Source organism: Nelumbo nucifera, chromosome 2 (genome assembly GCF_055504915.1).
Source record: "Nelumbo nucifera cultivar China Antique chromosome 2, China Antique-T2T, whole genome shotgun sequence".
NCBI classification, from domain to species: domain Eukaryota; kingdom Viridiplantae; phylum Streptophyta; class Magnoliopsida; order Proteales; family Nelumbonaceae; genus Nelumbo; species Nelumbo nucifera.
In genome coordinates, this window is record NC_142650.1 from 56,489,938 (window position 1) to 56,509,498 (window position 19,561).

Sequence of the window (19,561 nt, forward strand, 5' to 3'; positions counted from 1 at the left end):
AATGTGCATGTGAAGCGTTTGTGGGGCGCTGATGTGATCTCGCCCACATGAGCTTGTCTTGACGTGGATCGATGAACGGAAATTGAAAATAGGATAATAAGCTATCACTTAATGAAGCCGGCAGAAGCCCGAAATGACCAAAATACCCTCAACTGCTTCAACATCAAAGGACTATCCGAATGTCTTGTTTTGGTATTTTCTTCACACGTTGAGGGTATTTTAGTAAAAAAGTTGATGTGATTAATGCAACTTTTCCTGGGAAAATGATGGATAAGTCATAAGTGAGTGCTGGATAACCCATTATTGACTTATCACATTGATTGGGCAGTTAAGACCCAGTCCATGTCCATCCAAGGCCCGGAGGAGAGTACCGGAGACGAGAACAGTGTTAGTTGGGGATGGGCCCAATTTTAAGGCCCATGCCAGAAAATGTGAGGCGAAGGTTGGCTGACACTTGAGTTTCATTAATTGCGTATATTTATTGTAATAAATGGGATTTGATAATCCTACCAAGAATAGGGTAAAAAGGAATCTGACTTCTGGATGATATAATAAATATCAAATGTACACGTGGACTCTTCTTGAGTTCCGTTGTATTTAAATCAGAGGTATCTCAGTTAAGCCCATAGAGTTTGGGGGTTGGGAGCTTTATAGATCAATCTGTTACATAAGGGAAAGGAACATGACTAGTTAAGCTCTAGTCCTTTGTTGAGTTCAATTTCAACTTTACTGATATATAATTAATCTGATCAATTGTATTAGTTTAATATCACTAAAGGTCCGTTTGGTTTGTAGGAATAGGGGTCTGGAATCGGAATTTGAATGGGCTATTCCGATTCCAACTGTTTGGTTGGATGGAATTTGAATCCATTCTCATTCCTGCTGGAATGGCATTTTCTCATTTGAGGGAATGGTTATTCTCTGCCTCTCCTTTGGGAATGAAATCTCATTCCTGCTGATTTTAATTCCCATTTCCATTCATGTTTGAACCAAACAGACTATGGGAATGGACCATTCCGATTCCGATTCCGGAGAATTTCGATTCCAATTTCGACTATGAACCAAATGGACCATAAATTCCAGATTTTGTTCTCATAACATTTGCAGTCATGCATTAGGAACATCTTCCCATTAATGAAAACGTACAAGTACGGAGATATTCCCAATGCATGGCTGCAAGTGTTATGAGAACCAATTTTTATAAGGAGTAAATCCATATTCCAATGAGAATAAACATTCTTTGTTTAGTCTAATCCCATTAGCAGAGTTATAGTAAAGACGTTTTTTTTGTTAGAGAATAAATACCTATTTAGGTAGTAAGAAATGGTTTAGGGGCTCATAATTTAATAATGGAAATAAAACTAAACAAAATTCATGTAGCCAATCCTATACAAGTTTATTTTTTTTAATGAACAATGTCGCCAACTTTCTTTGCCTATATTGTTCAATCGACCAAAGGCTTTTTCACCTTGGATCTGCTTGCTCGATTGGTACAAAGCTCATATGAACATGATGATAATTATGGATGGTTTCAAATGGGAAACTAAGAAATCACCAGTTTTGAAATCTCATGAGCTTAAAAGCCTTGACAAAATAAATTGAATTTTACCACCTAAAAACACATTAGGCTAACCAACCGAGGGCTGACTCGTTGGTGTGCTAGCTGGTTTGTTCCAGCGTTGACGCAGAATCAAATCCCGCAACCAGAACTTTGGGAAAAAAAAGGGTTTTGGGAAATTTAGTACAAATACCAAAAAAAAAAAAAAACATATTAGGCTCAAATACAGCTACAATGAGATCTGATTCTTCACAAACAACTTCAGTTTTCAAGAATATTTGGTATGTTTATACCTGATAGCCTTGATCCTAGAATAATTTTCTTCTAAGGGGAAATGGGGTAGACCATAATGAAGCTCCCTTGATTGGATTATGCATGCAACCCCCAAAATTATCCTGTGGATGGATGGTTCTACTGATCACATATATTGCAATGTTGTTAAGACCTAGAAGTAATTTGGATAGGTTAAACATGGGTTGGGTGTTACATATACAGGCTTGGGCTTTTATACATGACATAGGAAGATAATGATGTTTAACTCCAACCCAACACAAGCCCATTCTGTCAAATTCCACCATTGTAATGCCTTTGCACCTTTGATTGTAATGCCTATAAAAGTTGGTGGAATTTCCAGCTACTCTTTGATTGTAATGCCTCACCTAAGAAAACTCCACCAACTTTTATAGGTAAAAGAGTAACATCATTATGATGGAAAGCCATTAAGAAGTTGGCCAACTTTACCCTGATTGAACATATTACAATTTTCGGCTCCCTTTCCTTGAGTTATTTATTTGCACCAGTGCAAATGCATGGGAGTGTCGATGAGAAAATCACAAACTTTGGTTTATTTTTGCTTCCTTTTACTTCAGGTTTTAGTTTACTTTGATCTGCATGCAAACAAACAAAACAAAGTAAAACTTAAACAAACAAATGAAGTTATGCCAGAAAAAATGGCTGTTTCTCTCTCTCTCTCTTTCTGTGGCATGTTAGTTCACATGGACTATATATATATGACAATGATGGTTCTAGATGCAAGGCTTGTGGACTTACGAGTGACAAGGAGAGAGCCTGTGGACAGCCAAAATATTCTCTTTTCTATCACTCTAACACCCTAACATTTTAGACACGTGGCAAACAATTCCAAGTGACTCTTTGGGCATCTTGTAATGATTACTAAGAGGGCGGGCACATGGAATGCTTTGAATTCCATTATCAATGAAGTGAATTTAGTTTTGTCTTTTGATAATGATGTCTATTTTGAATTTCATCTGATAGTTTCTATGCTGATGCAGAAGAAAGTTACTTCTCAAAGGACTTAGAGAGAGAGAGAGAAAAGTGTTTGATTTCATCGATCGATCGAACACATGGCACTAAGGCCTTGGTCATTCATTCAACACCACAACTAGTGCAACCCTGGTTTCTCCAACAGCAGCCAATCATTCTGTTCTAATAAAGAGAAGGTATTTTGTTCAGTTTGTCAATTGGACAGTATCACAACCTGTCATTTCCCTACTCATTTTGGCATTTTGGCTCTCCATGAAGTGGTATATATACTCTACTCCAAATGTTTGGGGTCCATCACCTACAACTATAATGTTCTGCTTATTTTTCTTGGATTTTCCCAATGTTTCATAATTCTTAGCCACTTGAATAATTTATGTTAAAGAAGAATGTTGATTTGATATTTCTATTATAATTAAGAAGAATATCAAGAATTCATCGAATGCCATATTGAGTACTTCACATCAACATGGTGAGTAATTTGTCAAGCGCACGAAATCGCTAGACAATCGTAGAATCATACATCGCTTATCTTGCCCACACACTAAAGAGCAAAATGGACTGACAAAAAGAAACGGTCGACTCTCCATATTTTTTGATGTAAATGTTTCTCTCATCTTTGACCCTACATGTCTCATAAGCTTGAATTCCAGTCCAATCTTTCGTCAATGGCAAAAATGTATAGATTATTGTTTATACCTCCCTACAAAATAGTTTTATATATCTTGCCATGTCACATTTTATGAGGCTAATTTTTTTAAAATTTTCAATTCTTTTACAACCGAGAATAAAGCATATAAGTCAACCCCATATAATTGAGACAAGGCTTAGATGATGATGATGATGAAACATATAACTAAGTTCCACAACTAAGACCATGGATCCTAGAGCAATCAAACTGTCCAACCTTTCTAAGCCCCAAAGGGTGGCTCCCAAATGCTATTGTACATATCAATTGGTCTATATATATTTTGTGTTTTCAGCTTGATAATTGAGAAACAGGCATGTCTTCTACCTAATTCTCATTATTTCACATTTTGATGAACTTTGGTTCTAATACAATATTTATGATACAATGCGATATGTTTAAACCTTGGTGGCTTTAAGGTTGAATTATTCATGAATCAGGTTAAACTGGTTTAATTAATTAATCATAAACCTTAAGTATTAAAACTTAAAAAAAAATCAAATAACGCTTATCATTAAAGCAACCAAGTAATTATCACCATCATTGCCATTTCTTGTTTGGTACATCTATTATGGCCCCATTGTCTGCCTAGCAAAAAGTTCTTGGCCCTGATTGAGGACATAGCCATCATGACTTCTCTGCCTGTCTGGCAAATGGTCCTTATTAGGGGTGATCACGAGTTGGGCCTTAGCATGTGGTATATGGGCTTATATGTAAGCTCCGGCCTGATTCATCCCACATAGGACAAGGCTTACACATAAGACATGGGCTCTCATGAGTCCATTTTATCTAGTATAATAGCCCATTTTGGATCTGGAAATTAGGCATCGGCCCAAGCAACGGGCTTAAAATGTGCCAAGGTTCTTCCAAAGGTTTTCATCAGTTCCACATATCACCTCTCCTCGTATGGTACCTTTCAGCCCATTAATATTCTGCCACGTGGCTACATAAAGCCACTTTCTTGTATGATCAATATCCGAAAAGAACACCTATCAATTAGGCTGGTCATAGAATCAATTGCTAAAGCTAAAATTTTGATAATGAAATCAAACAATCATGGAAAACGATCAAAATTTAGGTATATTTGTCTGTGTGTTTGTGTGCATGTATATCTTGTAGGTGGCTTATAATTTGAGGGTATAGATTGAATAACATTAGAATTGTGTTTGGATAAATTTCATAATATGTGCTTTTTAAGCCCAAAAGCACAAATCACCAATTTTAGATTCTATATTTTAGGGCTTAAAAGTGTTTTCGCTTTAAATTGTCATGTCTTTGAAATGAACTCTTATCAAACATTCAAAACACTTTTTTGGCATTTACCAAAAAAAAAAACACTTTTTGGCTCATTTTTATTTCTCAGCCTAAAGCTTAAAAGCAAAAGCTTATCCAGAGGTTAAAGAGTTGACAAGGTCATTTTACATCAGCTTCTGCTCAGGCAGATATAGTCCTCACATTCCAACATCAAGTCCTCCTGTCTATTCCTTTCTTTGCTTTTTCTATAAACAGGAGGAATGCATGTCACAAATTGTATGAAATCTAGAACTGGAAAAGCCCTTGAAGTTCTAAGGTTGAGGCTCGGTGTCGGTAGGGTAGCTGCGGTAGCATTATGCATTGAAAAGGAATTAGGTGTCCAGAGATAGTAGTTGACTCATACCTAAGGTTGTGTTTGGATACGCTTCAGGATTTATGATTTTGAAGCCCAAAAGTACAGAAGAAAGAGGGGAGAAATTGGATTCTCTCTTCTCATCCTTGCTTCCTTTCATGGGTTAATGTCAAATTTCTTATTCAATCAATTCAAAGCTTTGATATGTCAAGGCCTATGTATGGACTACAGAGAATCCAAGGACTGTTCAAGACAAAAATAATACAAACTGACAAGATTCCACTGATCAATTAAGCATCTTCCCTACATAGCTAGTTTCTTTCCTGTATTCCTTTTCTTCTTTTTTCCCTTTGCCTGCCATTTCTCCTGATTTTTTTTGTAAGTCAAGTTGAGAGATTCAATTTACATTTGGGAGGGCTTTCGGGTTGGGTTGCGACTTCTTCGAGTTGGGTCTCTAAAGTTGTGTTTGGTGAAAACCCAGAAGCCAACATGGGTGTTCTGAATGCTAGGTATTCAATCAAAGCAGCTCAATTAACACAACTCGCCCCAAATGCAAAAGCTGTAGCAAATGGGGCTTTAGTTCTATTTATCATCAAACCAACTCTCTATGGTTATTATCCTAGAGAGGAAATTAATAACTCATAACTGTAGTTTTCCTTAGACCTTAGCTAATCAAAGACGTGTCTGTGGTTGGTTTTGTCTATGACACGGCTTTTGCCAAGCAAGCAGCTGCAGCAGTGAAGCCCTGCAGCTTCCTTGATTCAGGAACGCGGCAGAAACAAGGGAACATGTCTCCTAATTTTATTGCATTTTAACTAACACCAGCCTTGCATGGTTGGCGTTGCATGAATACACGGAAGCTGCAGCTCTTGTCCGACTCTACTGGACAAAAAAGCCACCCTTATTTCTGATTTGCTCACCGTCCAAGAGTATGGAACTGTTACTCTTTTCTCTCAGTGCCCTTAATCCCAATGAGCTCTATTAGCTCATAAGTTAAATTAATAGTTTTGGCCAAGGTTCAAAATTTTGATATTGAGCCTTATGGGCCGATATATATACAGTATTTTGAACCTTGGTTTTGGCAAAAGCTTTAATAAAGTTACATTTTATTGTGTTTTGTCTAAATCTAAACCAGTTGATCATGGTTTTCGAATTGCTGTTGATCAGGACGGTTGGATTATTTGGCCTGAAAATCGTTCAGGTAATTAGTTCCGTTTTACTCCAAATCCAGTCCTTAGCTAAAAACTATTAAATCGATCAACGATCCATTGATTTAGGTAGTCAAACCGTTGACCTGTTCAACGGTTTTGATCATTTTTTATTTTAATTTTTGTTAAAACGAGTCATCTATTCAAACCGGACAATCAAATCGTTGGTCCAAAAACCAATGGCCAAAACAATTCCAATTCCAAATCATTTTTTAAAACATTGCAGCTGATAAAGCAAAAGCCGCCATGTCTGACGCTTAGTGTGTAAAGGGTCAATAACTCAAAATATTGTAGAAATGAAAGGGTATCTGAGTGCTGTTACAAAATGAATTATTTTGATTAGGAGTGAAAGCAATGTTTGTAAATTTGACACAAAGGATGAAGGCGACTTTACTACTTGAATATATATATATATATATATATATATATATATATATATATATATATATATATATCAAAATCTGTATGTTTATCCTGTTTGGTACCTCAATAGTATGGGTTAGATCGTTAGAGGGTCAGTAGATATTAGTAGAGACTTTGGGGTACCGTTGTGAACGGGTCAGGTCTGATTTAGGTCAGGACAGGCCCAACCATAAACCAATGATAGACCCAAAACTGACCCAATTATTAATTAAGACTATCGGGTTTGACCCGATAAGATCCATATGACCTAATATAATTGATTTGTGTAGAACAATCAAAATTGATCCTAACCTAATTACAATCGGGGCATATAATGCAGAACCAAAACCCATATGTAGATGGATATATGTATGGATTAAAGGGTCAGTAGATATTTTTGGGGAATAGATAGAATAAAAACATCAATTATAATCTCTTTTTCTTTCTTTCTCTCTCTTTCTATCTATCTATCTATCTATCTATCTATATCTATATATTATATATATGTTTGGAGACAACATCATTGTACTTTATATCTATATATATATATATATATGTTTGGAGACACCATTATTGTACTTTATATTAACAGAACATCTCATTCATCGTATTAAAAGTATTGAACAAAACAGAGCTCATAAGGTGATATATCAAAGACTATAGGTTGCTAAGAAAAAATGTTCAAAAGGTGATATATCAAAGTCGGTGATCTAGTAGCTGAGATGGTCACTTGGTATCCCTCCCAAAATGGAGGCATGGGGTCAAAGCCGCGTAACTGTAGGTTCTCCATGTTAAAGGACAATGGACCTCACACGCACCTTGCTCTAATGTGTACTATGTAATATAAAAAAAAAAACAAAAAAAAAAATCACACAAATTACACATTTGGAAATTTCACACATTTCGTTTGCTAAAAAAATTGTAATTGCTTCTGAGAGTCTTTGTTTGGGCCTTATGGCATACCAATTTTGAAATTTGAATTACAAATTTGTAATTGCTTTTGGCTTCTTGCAATTCAAATATATAATAACTAATAGCAAAATACCCACTATGGAATATATGCTCTAAATGAAAACGTCATTAAGATAAAGCTTATTGCCATACATAATTGTGATTTTTCTGATTTGGAGGATCGTCATGAACCAGCCCGTATCTCGTCTCTCTTTTCAGAGATCCTTCTGACATCAAAAGATAGAATAAAATAGAGAAAAAAAAAATTTATGGGCTAACGATTGGATACGAATTTGGGTTTCATCCATTCAATATTGAGCTTCAAATAATAGGAATCCTGTGGCACATAACTTGGGTGGTTGCCCACATGGGCCATCCCTAAATGGACTTTTTGAAAATTTTTTACTCACGTAAACGTCATATGAGCTTCCTAAATTGTCAGCCCAACCGGCCCATTCAGATCATCAATTGTCGTCATATGGGCAATACTGCAGTAGCCGACACTACAGTACAATCCATCCTGTCCAAATTTGGTCTACAAAAGAGGCTCTCTTTACAAGTTCCTAGCATCTAGTTTTCACAGGAAAGTGATTCAAGAGGACGAAAACAAACCACTAACCTCTCTCTCTCTAAAATGGCCAAATTTGGATTCCCTAACACCCAAATTATTGGTGGCACGAATGTCTTTTCCAAAGGTTGCTAGGAGTTTCCAAATGGGCAGCAGTTGCAGAGTTCTCTGTTCAACTACAACTCTACTGGATGATGAAAAGGGACTTATTTGGGCAGGGTCCATTTTTGGTTAACAGGGCAATTCCCTAGTGTGAAAATACAAATGAATCATTGTTTGTGAATGGGGTTGTTTTTGTTCTACTCATGGAGTCATGGTTAGGGGTGAGCTCCCTTGTTAAAAATGGGAAGTGCCCAAATCAATAATATAATAAACAAGAAAAGGGAAGAAAGCAATGGAATTCAGAGTCATGGGTGAAAATACAAAAACAACCCCATTTGCCATGTTCCATTTTTTGGTTAACAGGACAAATCCCTAGTGTGAAAATACAAATGAATCATTGTTTGTAAATGGGGTTGTTTTTGTTCTACTCATGGAGCCATGGTTAGGGGTGAGCCTCCTTTTCAAAAATGGGAAGTGCCCAAATCAATAAGATAATAAACAAGAAAAAAGGAAGAAAGCAATGGAATTCAGAATCATGGGCTCATGGGTGGTCATGGCCTACAAAATCAATATATATATATATATACTCAATGGCAGTGGTTGAGACACTTTGTACGGTATGATAACCTATTACAACCAAAACATGGGTGAATCCTCTTGTACCTTATAGTGGGAAGAGCAGAGCAGGTAAAAGACTCATTTTTTAGAGTAATTAAGTAAAGCTTTCACTGAGTTTTCTCAATCAAAAGAAGTCCTACACTGATAGTTAGGGTTTATGTGTACCCTTGTATTGTCCCCCTGTTAGAGGGACAAATAATCTGATTCCAGGTTATGGAAGATCTAGTGGTTAAGAGCTAGATCAAATATTGGGTCAAGATTTTAGAGACATAGAAAGAGGAAGAAGATTGTATATGTAAAGAAGAATGGATTTCCTTCTGCCAGGCAAGAGATAAAAGAGACAAAACTCCAGGTAAGTTGTTGGGTAGCATCAACTAAAAAGAAGAAAATCAATGTACATCATCTATAGTTCTATACATTAATTAGATCATCAATGAGAGTGTAGTGTAGATCTGATTGTTTATCAATCAATCATGCAAGATATAGCCTTATAGGGGGCCCACAGCCTAGAGGGAAAGAACCAGTGATTTTGATGATCCTCATTGCTATTTTTCAGAAGAACCTAAGGGGTTGAATTCTGTTTACTCTTAGGAACAAAAACCACCCATTCTGGAAAATTCATACTTTATCATCAATGTACTATTTTGTGGGCTTTCACTATTTGTTTTTTCTAGGACAACATACGGGCTTTTGTCAACCAATCAGCTTAGATTTTGCATAGGGGACCCATCTGAACAGTGGATACTGTTTACAAGAACCTGTACCACAAATGCAGCTATTGGTTCTGGTAGTAGAGTTTCCTCAGCCCCACAGATTCACAATTTGAAAATCTATACGTGATTATAATCTCTTTTTGTTTGTGATGTGCTGAGTCTCTGTTAAATGAAAATTGTGGGATACATAAACTACGAATCAACAGAGCTATTGGGTTAATTAGTTAACCCCCTTCTAAGCATTCTGTCTATGGTTTTTTTTTTTCAGTTTTTGGTGAACTGTGTCTGTGGTTTGGGGGGTATGGATAGATAGATACCAATTGATATCTAGGAAGAGCATGGGTTCTCTAGATGATTGATATTCTATATTTTAGATGATATTAATTTGTTAGTATATACAAACCTATTCTAATTATAAATAAATAAGATTGTAGGGCATCAGTGAATTATTAATTAGAGATATTAGGTGTTAGTAGTTATGAATAGTATGGATCAAATTAGTTCTTCAAAAGATTCTTCAACATTGGTGGCTATCTCCTTGTTTGAATGATATGTTTAAGAGGGTCGACTGTATATGATTAAAATCTGGTTGACCTAACATATTCAGACTAGTCAATAATAATGTGATTTGATCCAAAACTGTTGGGTTTCAGCAGAATCCATCCAACGGATCAACACTTCATTTATTTGTTTAATCCTCAGGCAGTTAGAGGAAAATGGGTTTGATTAATGGATGGTAAGTCAATTCAATTGCAATTTACAATTGATAAAGTAATGACTTACCGAGTAACGTTGAAAATGGGTTTGATTAATGGATGGTAAGTCAATTCAATTGCAATTTACAATTGATAAAGTAATGACTTACCGAGTAACGTTAATTTCTCATCAAAAGAAAAAAGCAAAAACAAAACCAATCTTCATGAGCTCTGCAAGAGACAAGTTATCAAACAAAACAGGCTATATTTTACTGTATCACAGACACAACCCAACTACTAATGCATCTGAAGTTTCAGACACCATTGATACACATTACAGTGCTGAATTGCAGATGACTCCATTGCAGTTATGATACCGATCATCATCGGAATCTGACCCATATGCGACCAGCGGCAAACGCAATATATCTGTCAGTTCACCGATTTCTGTTTTACCAAACATGAAGGTGCGATATGGCAAAACCCTGATGGGTAACCAGTACTGTGGCATTAATGGTTCAGACAGAAATGCAAAGGTGGTCTGATAAGGTCAATTTCAGCAGAAAGTCCAATTTCCTGTGTAGTCACAGAAAACACACATGCAACACTTACATTAAAGGCACACCCACCTTTTCCTTTCTGTGTTCATGCCTCCATGGTGGTGCACCCGTGAGATCTACTTGAGCACCAAGAGAGTCCAACTCACTGTGGAGTCACAGAAACGCATAGAACACATTAAAGAGACACTCATCCACCTCTCTGTGTCTCCTCTTCTTTTCCTCCCAGCCAAGCAACCGTGTCTTAACAAAGTTCTGTAATAAAGAGGAAGAAAATTCACTGTGCTGGAGGATTTGAGATAAAAAAGCAAACTAGCCCAAGTACTTATTACTTTGTCAATGAATTTGGAGAGAGAGAGAGAGATGGAGACCCAGATTTCTTTTTCACTCTGTTTTTATTATCAGTAATTTGCCCGTTTGATTTTGTCTTCATGCATGACTCCCTATCGACCCCCTTATCACCTCCATTGAATGGTGGGTCCTGTAATCTCCTTATTTATACCGACTGTACTGCTCTACTTTTTCATGTACAGCTTTGCTTTTGGTCTCTCTCTCTCTCTCTCTCTCTCTCTCTCTCTCTCTCACTACTCTCTTCATTTAAGCTTATTTCTCAATAGTTTCTCCCCATCTGGCTTTCTTCTTCATGGAGCTACTTCTCTCTCTTCTCCTCATCCTCATGGTTCCCTCAATCAATGCTCAGTGGCCACCTTCACCTGGCTACTACCCAAGTCATAGATTCAGGACTATGCGCTTTTATGATGGCTTTCGAAACCTCTGGGGTCCTCAGCACATGAGAATAGACCAGAACACATTGACAATTTGGCTTGATAGTAGCTCAGGTCACTTGGTTTCTCTGTTCATTATCCAGCTTTTTCTGAGTTAGCTATTGACATTTCTTACTGGGTTTCTGAGATTTCTTCCTTTTTTTTTCTTGCTTGATGCCCGGAAACAGGAAGCGGGTTCAAGTCAGTTCGTCCATTTCGATCAGGTTATTTCGGTGCCTCCATCAAGCTCCAACCTGGTTACACTGCAGGAGTCATAACATCTTTCTATGTAAGAACTGGAATACTACAGCTACAGAGATTAATGCGCCATCTGCGATCATTCTTTTACTGTTTACCAACTTTACTCTCTTTCTGTTTCTCTCTTCCTGACACAGACACAGAAAAACCACCCACACGCATAGAACTAAATGTACATGTATACTATCTGTAGCTAATCCCTTTCTGCTGGTGAATCTGGGAATGGCAGCTATCAAACAACGAAGCCCATCCCGGCTTCCATGACGAAGTCGACATAGAATTCCTGGGAACGACGTTTGGGAAGCCTTACACATTGCAGACTAATGTCTACATTAGAGGGAGTGGAGATGGGAGGATTATAGGAAGAGAGATGAAGTTTCATCTATGGTTTGATCCAACCCAAGATTTTCATCATTATGCCATACTGTGGAGCCCCAAAGACATCATGTAAGTAGCACCCCACTCACTATCTGCATCCATTGAGTAGTACTGACTAGTGGAACCTGGTGTGAACAGAGCATAGATTTACTGCAGCTTTGGGTTTGGTTTAATTCGTCTGCAAAACACAGTTAATAATCACCATGACAAGGACTCTTACACCAATTAAGAGCAGAGACTAATTATTGAAGTATAAACTATAAAGCATAAAGTATAGACCTCTCAGTCAATTCTTATTTTCTTGAAATTTCTGTGTTTGGGAGTTGGGACCTTTAAGGGGTAAAATAACAGAGGAAAATAAATGAATGATCTTTTCATAGAAAAAAATTAAGGTACATTACATCTCTTGTTTGATTTATTAAAAAATAATAATATATCAGTTTGTCTGCTGGCACTGAAAAAGAAAAAGAGAAACAAAATGTCCACCATCCAATGCAAGACACGTGGCAGGCAACCCTAGGTTACCCGTTGGGCAGGTGGGGATTGGAATTTGGGAAGGGCACACAAAACGATAAAGCTCCCAGGTTTCCACCTGCTCAACAGGTAAAACTGAAGATGGTCCACCATGTGTTTGATGTAAGAGCAAGTAGTAACTTTTACAGCCACTAGTTGATTGTAGGGTTAGCAACCACCCAGCAGGCAGCAGCATTTCTCCGATCTGCACAGACCCAGAAAATAAAATAATGGTGGGTTGGGTAGGTGGCTAATCAGTACTTGTGTCGATTGATGATTGTGTGGGTTGTTCAGATTCTTTGTGGACGATGTGCCCATCAGAAGGTACCCGAGGAAGAGCGATGCAACGTTCCCATTGAGACCAATGTGGCTGTATGGGTCCATATGGGACGCCTCGTCGTGGGCCACGGAGGATGGGAAATACAAGGCAGATTATCACTACCAACCCTTCGTCGGTTGGTACACCAATTTCAAAGCCAGCGGTTGCTCCGCCTACGCCCCGGCCCGGTGCCGCCCAGTCTCGGCCTCGCCCTACCCCTCCGGTGGCCTGAGCCGTCGACAGTACTGGGCTATGAGATGGGTCCAGAGGTACCACCTGGTGTATGACTACTGCAAGGACCCAAAGAGAGAACACTCTCTCACACCTGAGTGTTATCTTTGATTTTGATTCATCATTTCATCATCAACCGATCAACTTCCCAGCTGCAGCACTACTTGTCCAGTCTCTGCCAACACAGAGACAGACCACACACATACACAACAAGTCACTCAATTTTTACTACTTCTCTTTAGTCTAAGTTCTTGGGGTGTCTTGAGATGGGTCCCATTTGCCAACCTTGGATGGATGTAAGGGTAGCTGAGCGTCCAAGTCTCCAAGATTTCAAACTTTTTGTTATTGTTTGTTCTTTCTGTTGTTGTACATTAGATAGAATTCATCGTCGTGTGTTACTGTGGAGAGAGAAAAGAGAAAGAGAGTACGAGAGAATAAGGGAGAAGGGGTGATGCCATTAAAGAGATGGGGTTGAGTGAATGTATTTGCTTGTCATTTTCTAAATTAAATAAGTCTCATATTATTATTATTTTATGTTGTGTTTGTTTTTTTTGTTGCCAAAAAAGATAGTTTTTTCTTTTGATAATTTCCATGAAAGAAGGTTGGTTCAGCTCCCTGGGGAACATGGCTTGACCCTTCTATGGTCGAAGGCAATAGAATAGGCATGGCTATGATATCAGTTTCTCACCAAAGACTCCTTCGAAGAACAAATTCAGTGTTTGTAAATGATCTGTAGGTCAGTCAGTTCCATTTAAATTATCAAAAACAAAGTTACCCAATTCAAGTTTTGTACCACAACCTCTCAGTTCATAATGTTCATTTCTTTTCCTACCCGACTTGCTCTTTTGATGTATTATTTTTTGTTAAAACTTAAGAGCTAACATGTTTGTCAATTAATATTTAATTGGAAACTACCAATCTCATCTAAATATCTGTAAAACATGCCACCAAATCGATCTAATCAATCAACACAACCCTGAGAACTTCTGTATTAGTTCTGTCATATGCTTAGTTGTTGAATTTCAATAACCCCCAAAATTGCAATAATATGTTATATTCATTTTCAACATATAAGGTTAATTCTGTTTTAAGTCCAAAAACAGATAGTTAAGATTAAGGCTCTGTTCATTTTTTGGGAAGTTATTTATCCGGTTAAATGCATTTACCCAGGTAAGTGTTTTATGGGAATCACTTATCCGGATAAATGTATTTACCCATGTTCTTTTATTTTCCGGGTTAATAAGACAATGATTGTTTTAGCCATGAAAATTTATTATTAAAAAGGGTAAATTTGTTCCATCCAAGTATTGGCAACTTTCCCCCTAAGTGGAAAAACTACTTACCACCTAAGTACACCTAAGGAAAATAAATTTTTCATGAACCCCACATAAATTTGAAAAAAGAACATGGGTATTTTGGTCAATGGGAACCAAAATCCCATTGATCAACTTCCCCCCTCTAAAAAAAAAAAAAAATGAATGCCCCCTAACAGTTAATGACCTTTTTAATTTTTTGCATGACCGGCATTAAATAAAAAGATTGCAGCTTCAGTTTGTCTTAAGGCCCAGTTCATGTTTAAGTGTCCGTTTGGGAGGATTGAAGCACAAACTTATGGTTTTTTGAGGTGGACCTTATATGAACAACCTTCCAGCTATTTTTGGTTAAAAATTGGGAGAGTCCAAATTGACTGTCAATCAGTCATTTTCTGGGCTATCTCTATGAATAATAACATACAGTGTATTAGGAATATCTCTATGAATAATAACATACAAGTATTGAAGATGTTCCCAATATGCAGCTGAAACATTCTGAGGTTGGTGTGAAGAACGCCGGACTCATCCACTTAAGCATCTTTTAATAACTTATTCGGAGCACCTCAAAGCAGCTAAACCAGCTTGGCTGAATGTTCAGCTTGACCCTTCCAAACAGACCCTAAATTCATAGTTGGAAAACCTGGTCTCCACCCAGGTGAAGACTTACAATTAAAGGGAAAAAAATAATTAACCTGGTTAAGAGTCGTAGATAACAAGGAAAAAAATAGTTAACCATAAATATCATACTTATACTATACATTAAAATTAAGACTCTGGTTGCCTCACCAGACAACTCGTCCGAGTCAAGCTTTTATATGCGACCACGTTGAGTAACAAAATACTACTTCTCCATGGGTTATCTAGGCTGAGTGATGATATTGGGCCTGTTTTGGTCCACATTTTTTCAAGACCTTAAAGCCTATCCAAACTCTGAAGTCCAAGGTCTATTTAGCAATAAACTTTGCAATCAATATTTATACATTTAGGCCCTGTTTGACAATGTTCTAAGAGAATGTTTTGTGTGTTTCTAGTGTTTTCATGGAGCAGAAATGTGTTTGGTACAAGAAAAAAAAAAAGGTGTTCTCATGTGAGAACAACACTCAAAAAATGAGTTCTTTGGGAGTGAAAATCCGACGCTCCCAAAGAACGTGCTCCTAGGGAATGCGTGGTTCCCACAACGTTAACCCCCATTAATGAACACGTGCTAACGATTCCCTTGTGAGAGAAGGGGTATTTTGGGTATTTTGTACTAAATGCTAGAAAGAAGTCCTATCAAACATTTTCGTTCACAGTGAACTCCTCCAACTTGTCGCTACAAATCTCAGAGGAAGGAGGGACTCCCTTGGCTCCAACCGGACAATGAGCGAACGATAAAAAGCATTGACGACATTTCTGGCCAAGAACGCATCAATAGGTATATTGTCTCGTCACCGTACCTAGTTTTGTATCATGTGCTCTGTTTTAAATTCACCTTTTCTCCGACCAAATTCACCTGAAATCGTTTTTGCTCCCACTACAAAGATGAATTTTAAACAACCTCTAAATGATGCAATCTAAAATCGTTTTTCTTATATCATTTTGTTTGCATTTGTTATATGTTATGGCGAATGGGTGTGGTTTATTCTCTAATCCCATCGATGGTTATATGTTATGCCGAATGGGTGGGGTTTTTTCTCTAATCCTATCGTTATGTTTTGTTATGTCTTTTGTTATATGTTGAATATCATGAAGATTATCCTTTCTTATGTGTTATGAACATTTGCCCATGTGGTGGATTGTTATGGCTTTTGTTATGTATTATGTTACCAATTTGACGCAGGACGAACATTTTAAATTTGAAAAAAAATAAAAATAAATAAAATAAGAAAGGAATTAGCAGATCTATATGAATGAAAACATAGGGAAACTATTGGAGTGGTACATCAATGCCCAATTTGTGCTTATGGATGTAGCCGAATGCATATGTTTATGGCAAAAATGGAAAGAAATTATGGACAATGGTTCTATCGATGCCCTATTGGAGTGGTACATCTCTTATCAGTTATATGTTTTTGTTATGAAATATTTTAGGTTTTTAATAATAGTTTTTTTTTTTTTTTTTTTTTTTTTTATAAGCAGGCACACGAAAATGATTTCATTTGGGTAGACCAATTCATATCCCGTGATGGTGGCAAACATGTTAAAGTGCGAAAAGAACCGATTGCACGAAATAGGGATCGATTTGTAGCCATTACTACTTGCGGGTGTTGTTGCATCATGGCATGCTGCGCTTTTGTTTTATTGCTTGTATGTTTTGTTTTGATCCTCAAGTGATCAAGGATTAGGTGGTGACAACATGAAGACATCACTATGACAATGACACATGCTTTTTATGGTTAATTTTAGGCTTAATGTGGGTGAATTTGCAAAACTAATGTTAAAACATAGTTTCATTATCCAAACGCTATTTTTGTTCCTATAGAAAAATTCATTCTCGAAGAACAAATTGTCAAACGTATCTATTACTCTTGAAGAGCAAGAAAAAAAATTCTTCTGGAACAAGAATTTCTAACAGAACAATAACAAATGGAAACATTGCCAAACAGGGCCTTAGCTTTCTCTTTTTTGGTACAATGAGGAAAGGAATCACTAATACAATGGAGGAGTGGTGTAGCCCCACAGATCCTCTGGTCTATGTCTCTCAATATCACAATTAAAGCCCTCAACTCTAACCCAATTCATTAGTGGTGTGGCCCATGTTTGCCTGGAAGCCTGTGATCACATTTGCCTCTCTAAAGATGTGTTAAAGGACTTCGGATCTCCTGCCCAGCCTACCCACAGTTCACTACCCCACGTGAATTGGGAACATCTCCCCTACATAATATTATGCAGAGGATGAGATGTTCTCCATGTGTGGCTGTGATAAACGTGGGCAGAGTTTTCGTAGGCAAGAGATCTGAACTTGTGTTAAAGCACTCGGGATCTGCTACCCACAAGTTGTTCCCACATCCCAACTCATAGAGCACCACCACTGTGTGTTAGGAACATGTCTCTCCATGAATGAGATGGGGTAGCAGATCGTGGATAGAGATGTGGGAACAGCTCATGGGTAGCAGATCCGAGCCAGTGTTAAAGTAATTGCTTTGTGCTACTCAAAGGGGACCCAGATGTCCCTTATGATATTTGCAATCATCCGAGGTGGTCTTATCGTTTTGTTGATGCAGTGCACTACCAGCTTTGAGTCTCCTTCAATAACAGTCTCATCATTGTAGTTGAGTTCGATCGCCATTGCCGTTGCCTCCTTTGCAGACCAAGCTTCCGCTACACTGATGGCGTTGGTGCCAATCCTCCTAGTACCAATTACCAAACTTGATGAAGTTACCATCTGGTTACTTATTCATCATCTTTGGGACCAATGGAGTCTTGGTCAATTAAGCTCTAAACTTGTTTGCCACCAAGCATGAGTTTACATTTCATCATCAATTTGACAACAAATTCCACCCTCTATCACTCATCCTTCAATAATAATCTCATCATAGTTGAGTTCAATCGCCATTGTTGCTGCTTCCTTTGCATCCCACACCTCCACTACTCTGATATGGTGTTGGTGCCAACCTCCTTCCACCAAACTTGATAAAATTACCATCTGGTTACGTTTTCATTTTCCTTGGGATACCAATAGAGTTAAGTCTTGGTCAATAAAGCTCCAAACTTGTTTGGCTACCAATCTACTATGCAATGTATGAAGAGATGAATTTCCATTTCATCATCAATTCAACAACAAGGGTAAGTGGGGTCAATCTTCCACCCTCCATCACTCAATTTTTTTCCTTCTGAGAAGTTTTCTCTTGATGAACAACCAAAAAAAAAAATTGATTTTTGGCTGAACATCAAGGTTTCCCACAATTTTCTTTTCTGTATTGGAGAGATGATTTGTTATCCAATACTACAAATCATAGTATTAATAGTAATAAAAAACACACACACACACCCCTAGTAGATAGTAGAGCATTATTGAGCAAGCCCATTGTGAACTGAAAGGAGCCCAGCACCAGCCTAAAGAACAAAAGGAAAGTGCCCAACTATTCCCCCATTTTTGTTTCTTTAAGAGAAATTATTGTACGGCACCACATTAAACCAATTAACTACATATCTATTCTCATCTTCAGACCCTGAGTTCAGTGCAAGAATTGGTTCTAATAGGTGATCCTAGATCTCCATTAATTGGTGAATTATTCAGTGTACTTTGTACCTAATGCAACACTGCAGGTGATTGGATGGCCATGAATTGATTGATGCAGTTTTCTGCTGCTGCAATGATTGAATGCCTCAAAGCTGGAGATTCAAAAAAGAAAAGCGTTCTGAAATTTGTATACAGAAGCAACTCAAGTTTGTTTCTGCACTTTTTCAAAAGTTTCAGTCCTTTCAAAGCAACTTATCTTCAAAGTAAATAGTTGATTGAAGACAGGGTTTCCGTTTGATGTTATATGATGACAGACCACTAACAGAAAAGTAAATATCCAGCTTCTTCTCCGATACCAAAACTGTTTGATGATCTGAAACAAGAGTTTGAATTCAATTGAGCCCATAAACTGAATATAGATCGGCATGGATCGCAACTTAATGCAAAACTCATCTGAGTTCTGTGTCATAAGTTGGAGGGTTAGACAGAATCATGCTTAGTTGAAAGCCTATTTGAGTTGATTTTTCAGAGTTTGTTGCAATACAGGTAAGCAAGCTAATGAAGATAACGTTGTCCACCTAAGAGATAATGGATCTCACTGTACATGGCAAATTTGTACAGAAAAACAAGTAATTATGCACCTTTAATAGATTTCAAAGCTAATAATTCAACAATG

The 19,561-nt window shown here is 37.5% G+C and overlaps 1 protein-coding gene across 1 annotated transcript; it reads left to right on the top strand.

Moving 5' to 3' along the window:
* The first annotated feature begins 11,477 nt into the window (after window positions 1-11,477).
* On the top strand, window positions 11,478-13,944 carry XTH32 (xyloglucan endotransglucosylase/hydrolase 32). The gene is made up of 4 exons (XM_010244942.2): window positions 11,478-11,786; window positions 11,900-12,000; window positions 12,199-12,416; window positions 13,155-13,944. The coding sequence occupies exons 1-4, from the start codon at window positions 11,591-11,593 to the stop codon at window positions 13,519-13,521; spliced, it is 882 nt and encodes a 293-aa protein (XP_010243244.1). The 5' UTR covers window positions 11,478-11,590; the 3' UTR covers window positions 13,522-13,944.
* The last annotated feature ends 5,617 nt before the right edge of the window (window positions 13,945-19,561 follow it).